Here is a 6000-nt window from a genome sequence, read left to right on the forward strand (position 1 = left end):
ATTTAAAATAAACTCTTATAGGTGTTATTTCATTTTAACTTACTTGTGACCATTTTTTGTTTTTACAGCTACAGTTTGTAATACCCCCTCCCCCCATAAACTTGGTATTTCCCAAACTAGCGCGGCAACAGCTCCACACGGCAACATATTTTCTGCTTGACTTTAGTCTAATACAATGGCCTGTTGGAGGTGTGTGATTTGCTTTGTCTTTGTGGCGTTAACATTGAAGTCTCTCTTAAGTCACATTAATACTGCACACAGTCGCAGCCCAGATTTCCGTGTCATTTGTGGAGTCGATGGATGCGCCGAGGATTACCGTGTTTTCAACTCGTTTTACCACCATCTCAGACGCACACATCCACAATACTTCGCCACTGGGAACCCCCCTACAGGATGGCTGACAGCTTCATCCAACGCAAATGTATTAGGAGGCGAAAATTTTGGTACAGCCATTTTTGCCGACTATACTGCCGAACCCAGACAAACTGTTAGCAATGGCAATGGCACTGAAGTAGAGCCACCACCACTAGTCCCAGTCACATCGGAGGTGTTGGAGGAGGAGCGACAGGAAAGTCAGAACGTGATGGAGCAAGACGCAGCTGAGCCTCAAACACCTCGTCAGAATCAGGTACTTTATGTGTTTCTGTGTATACGCACATTTTTAAATGTATGTGTGTTGTTTAACCTTAACCAAGCACAGTTACCCCAATTCAGCTTTAGTAAAACTGCAGTAAAGCCTAACTAGAGAAAATGTACTCAGTTCAAGTGAAGGTTATAGTTTTAAAGTTATGTGTTTTCTAAGATAAACTACTTGATTAGAATTTTTTAATAGGTATGAAGGCCAGTGCTGAATTTCAAATGCATGAATCTGCTGAAATTCAGGCTTGCACAACAATGTAGGCTTAGTTACCATACTTCAACATAATAAATAAACTCATTATTTACCAGTGTTGTGTACCTGCCTTGTTGTTAGATGCTCCATGAACCAATCAGCTTTCAAATTTTTCTTTCAGTTAACTTCAGAGTAGATTCCATAAAGATTGGTTAAGTTTCATTAAATAACTCTTAAATTGTTCATAACATTTGCAGCTTCATTAGCTATCCATTGTAGTAGGAATCTTTTAATAGCAAAAATGTGCAACAGTTTGGAATATTTCTTTGTTTTGTTTTGCATCTGGTGGAATTTGAAACACATTCTGAGTGAGTCATTTTTCTTACACAATTGTTTTTCTTTTTGTCCTGTAGGGTAAAAAAGAAACTGTTGATCTTGCCAGATGTGCAGCTGCATTTGCTATTGGTGTGCGGGAGCAATGCCACCTATCACAGGTAGTGCTTCATCTGATATTATGGGGGTGTCATTGTTAACTTGTTAATAAGTCTGGTTCACTGTAAGGCTGCAACTAATGATTTTTTTTTCATAATCTGTCCACTATCTTTGCAATTAATTGATTGTTTTTTTATCACTGGTTTGATTCAGCTATTACTTTCACCTATATAAGTTATTAAGAACAAATGTACATTATGAAGAAGTTAAGCACAAGAGTTGTGCAGTTCACTGCAATGTATGAAACTGTGCACACTCAACAGTTTAAAATAGGCTTAACAGTGTAAAATATGTTCACTTTTAGGCATAAAAGACAAATGAAGTAGAATTACATAAAAAATAAATGAGGTAATCATTTGTTCCCTTTTTCTGTTGTAACCTTTCATGCTCCTCCATCTTGCTCGCTGCAATGTGTTTGTGCCTCGTGAGTCATGCAAAACAATGCCAATTATTGGCTGATTTCTTCTTCTACTGCTCCCCTGGTAAATTACAACATTCAGCTAAAGAAATAGAGTTGCATTTTGCTTCTTATATATTTACTGTTTACATTTTCATGTTTCTAATGTGTTTTTTTTTTTCCCCCATCAGAGGAGTGTCAACAACATTGTCCTTGGTGTCCAACAGTATCAAACAGCTCTTCTGACGTCCTTGAGGGGAAAAATAAAGACCATCCTTGAAAGGCAACCTGACAGCAATGGACCTTTACAACAAGAAGTTCTTTCAACACTGGACAACTTTCAGGATCCCTTTCCCATATGTGCAGCTTCAAACCTACAGGACCGTGTAACACAGATGCATTTCAACCCTGTCACACCTGAGGAGATCATCATTTCCAAGTATGCCTGTAGAGTTAAAAAGGGAGAATCGAGAGTTCTTGCAATCAAAAACAAGTCTTTCTACTATGTTCCTTTGGTTGAAAGTTTGAAACAGCTATTATCCAATTCAAGACTATTTGACATGCTCAGTGCTGGACCTCAGAGTTGCCCCAACGCCAGTTTTTTGTATGACATTAATGATGGAATTATTTTCAAAACCCACCCACTGTTTTCAAAGAAGAACTCTGCTTTACAACTGATACTCTATTCCGATGAGATAGAAATGTGTAACCCCCTAGGGTCACGTGCGAGTGTAAATAAACTACTAATGTTTTATTACACCTTAGGCAACATAGACCCTAAGTTTAGATCAAAGTTGGCTTCCATCAGACTTCTCGCAATCGCAAAGTCTAGGGACATAGATGAGTGTGGGGTAGATATAATACTACGGAGAATCAATGAGGACTTGAAGTTACTGTACGATGGTGTTATGATTAACACTGTCAATGGGGAATTTTATTTAAATGGAGCAGTTGTTGCTGTGTGTGGAGACACTCTGGCTTGCAGGATTTAAGGAAGGAGTTGGTTTTGCGTATAGCAAATGTCGTCATTGTGAGTGTACTTTTAATGAAATGCAAGAAAATTTCAATGAACATAGTTTCAGCAGACGGACATTGGACGGACACATTAGGCAGTGCATTGAAATAGAAAGGGCAACTACTGAATTTTTGAAATCCTCGCTCAAAACGACTTTTGGCATAAATAGACAAAGCAAATTAGTTGATTTCCCAGGTTTTAATCTCATAGAGCAGATGCCACAGGATATTATGCATGTAATTCTTGAAGGAGTGGCACCAATGGAAATTAAGTGTGTGTTGAAATACCTTGTTTTATCTGGAAATTTGGAATTGGACTTGTTTAATTCTGCCATGCAGAATTTTCCTTTTTCATCAGTGGACATACGTGACAAGCCTTCACCAATTAGTATTGCTACTTTAGCTTCAAGTGACAACAGACTCAAACAATCCTCTGGACAAATGCTTATATTGATCAAGATTTTGCCATTCTTATTGTACAGTGTTGTAGAGAAAAATCCCTTTATCCAGTTTATTTTGGATTTAATTGAAATTGTTAAAATACTTTTTGCCCCAGTTGTGTCTTTACAAACTGTTTCCAAACTAAAAAAAATGATAGAAGATCATCTTAAACAATTCAGGCAACTATTCCCAGAAAAAAATGTAATCCCAAAGCAACATTACATGCTGCATCTTCCCTCTCAGATTATTGCCCTGGGACCTGTAATACGTCATATGTGCATGAGATTTGAGTCTAAACACAGTTTTTTTAAACAATGGTCATCCAAATTAAACTTTAAGAATGTGTGCAAGTCTCTTGTAAACCACAATCAGCTGCTGGAGTGTTGTCAAAGTGAAGCAGGAACTGAGCATCCGATATTTGTAAATGAGAAAGAACTAGGTCCTGTATCAGAGGTTGCTAATATGGAGCATTTGCAGTCAAAGGTTGTAGATTTTTTGGGGATTGAAGATGCTATACATCATGCCGTTAGAGTAAAGTGGCTTATTTTACATGGAAACAAATACATCTGTGACAGGTCTCTTATACTCATTTCAGCAAATGGTTTAAACCCTATCTTTGGACTTGTAAAAAACATTTTTATTGTTAATAGTGTACTTTATTGTTTTGAATACCAGGTGTATGAAACCTTGGGTTTCAACAAAGACTTTCTTGCCTATGAAATTGCAATTCCCAACCTTGCCCAAGCAACTGAACTGACTGATGTTGAAAACCTACTTGATTTTACGTCATATTACCCAGTCAATTTCAGAAACAGTGTCTATGTTATGACAAAATATAACCTTGAAGATGTCCTTGCTTTAAAAACCTGAAATAAATACCTTCCAATGAGTGACTTTCTTATTTCAAGGAAAAAGGTGAATGTTTCTTATTTTGAGATAATTTTTTGTTTTACACTCTATCTAAAAGCTATTTTTGCTTGAAATAAATGTAAAATGGTTCATTTTTAGATATACAGACTAAAAAAGAAAAAAAAGGTAATATATACTTGAAACAAGTCTAATCATCTAACACATGAGACCGGAAACTAGCTTGTAATGTTTAAAACAAGATGGACAAGATAATCTGGCTAAATTTAAGACAATAAATCTTGTCAAGCTACAAGGAATTTGCAGTGTGTAGCTAAACAGCATCCATTATAAGCATAATTATTAGTTATGGAAAAATACCAAATGCTGCCATTGTGTAAGAACACAACTTAAGAAAACTCACAAGTTTGGAGTCTTCTCACACCCCCGTTCTCTGCGGCCTGCTGGAGAGGGGGGGCTGGGAGGAGAAGTTGGCCGTCTGATTGGGGTCTGGAATGTGGGGCCTCCCTGCTGCTGCCGAGTCGGGGCGGTCTGCTTCTCCCCACCCCAGGGAAAAGGGTAACACCACCTGGGTCTGGGTGCAGTTTCCCCCTCCGGGGGCAAGGGTACCCAGACCTGGGGCTTAGAGTACGCTTGGGGAGTGTGATTGTGTGTACAGTGTCTCTTTATGTCTGTCTCCACGTTGGGTGAGTGAGAGCATATGAGAGCATGAGGGTGGGAATGGATGTCTGTATCTGTGTGTGCCTGTATGTCTGTGTCTATATGTCAGGTCGGGTATCAGACGCCACCTCTCTAGAGACATCTCAGGTCCTCCAAGGTATGGAGGCTTATCTCCCCCCACCACTTCCCCTGCCAGTGGCAGACGCCCTCAGACATCGGTGCGTTGGTGGTTCTTTGTGTCCGGGGTTGGGCGTCTAGGTAGACACCGGCTCACTCCTTGTGGCTACTTATCAGGGCCTGGAGCCTGGGGCTCGCTCGGGCCACTTCGGGGTTGGGGTGCCCTTGGCCTCTCAGCCTGGGGCTCGGTCACTCTGGCACAGCTGGCTGCCGGCGGAACTCACGAGCACGTCACTGCAACCCCCCCTGGCCTCTGCTCCGCGGCTGCTGAGTGACCCTTCATCTGGGGCTCTCCTTAACTCTTTCTGGGATAGTGGCGCAGCTGCCCCTCTGTTGGTCTTCCTTGGTCTCTTGTGTTCTGGGGGCCTCTGAATGTCTGGAGTCTTGATCTCCTCCATACCTGCTTCATGCCCTGGAGGACGGGGCTGTGGCCCCCCACACCCTCTAACAGATCATTACATGAAGGAACCTTTTAAATACAAGCGCGCTCATGCTCACAGGTGTACACACGGGTGCTCACACACACAAGCTACACCCTTTTTGGCTCCTACCTCAAAGCACACTGTGCGCTGTCGATATTACGTGCTGCACAATAATGTTTAATATTTAGTATTTACTTTTACATTTCCATAGATCATCATGATGTTGTTTATTATGTTGCTCTTTTTTTTCTTTCTTCTGCTTGTTTTCTCTTTTTTCTTTCTCAACAGGTGATCCAGGTGATTGATATATGTATTTTTTGTCTGCTTATTTTGTTGTTTTTTTGTTATTTGCCCTTTATCCCCGTCCCTCTTCTCCGCTGTTTTTCTTTCCCTCTTTCTTTCTCCCCTTTCTTTTCCACAGTCTGTCCCGTATTTAACAAGTAAAAATAAAATGAAATAAACAATAAAAGGTGAATCAAACAGACCATTACGGCAAGGCTGGGAGGGTCCATTTGGTAAAGTAAATCCGTTGGGCATCTTTCTTCACCTTTAGACAATAATTCTGATGGTATAAGAGCCAAACGGGACAGGCAAAAAAAACAAAAAAACAAAAACTCACAAGAGAACTAACAATATCTAGACCAGTACAATGTGAACATCAAGAATCCATAAGTTGATTGAAACATACATTGTGTTTC

General features: G+C 40.1%; 1 protein-coding gene across 1 annotated transcript; it reads left to right on the forward strand.

The window, feature by feature from the left end:
• Positions 1 to 175: 175 nt before the first annotated feature.
• LOC146495865 (uncharacterized) lies at positions 176 to 2769 on the forward strand. Its single transcript, XM_085143516.1, has 3 exons — positions 176 to 628; positions 1246 to 1326; positions 1913 to 2769. The coding sequence occupies exons 1-3, from the start codon at positions 176 to 178 to the stop codon at positions 2711 to 2713; spliced, it is 1335 nt and encodes a 444-aa protein (XP_084999642.1). The 3' UTR covers positions 2714 to 2769.
• The last annotated feature ends 3231 nt before the right edge of the window (positions 2770 to 6000 follow it).

The sequence above is a fragment of the Neolamprologus multifasciatus genome, chromosome 19 (assembly GCF_963576455.1).
Source record: "Neolamprologus multifasciatus chromosome 19, fNeoMul1.2, whole genome shotgun sequence".
Taxonomy (NCBI): Eukaryota; Metazoa; Chordata; class Actinopteri; order Cichliformes; family Cichlidae; genus Neolamprologus; species Neolamprologus multifasciatus.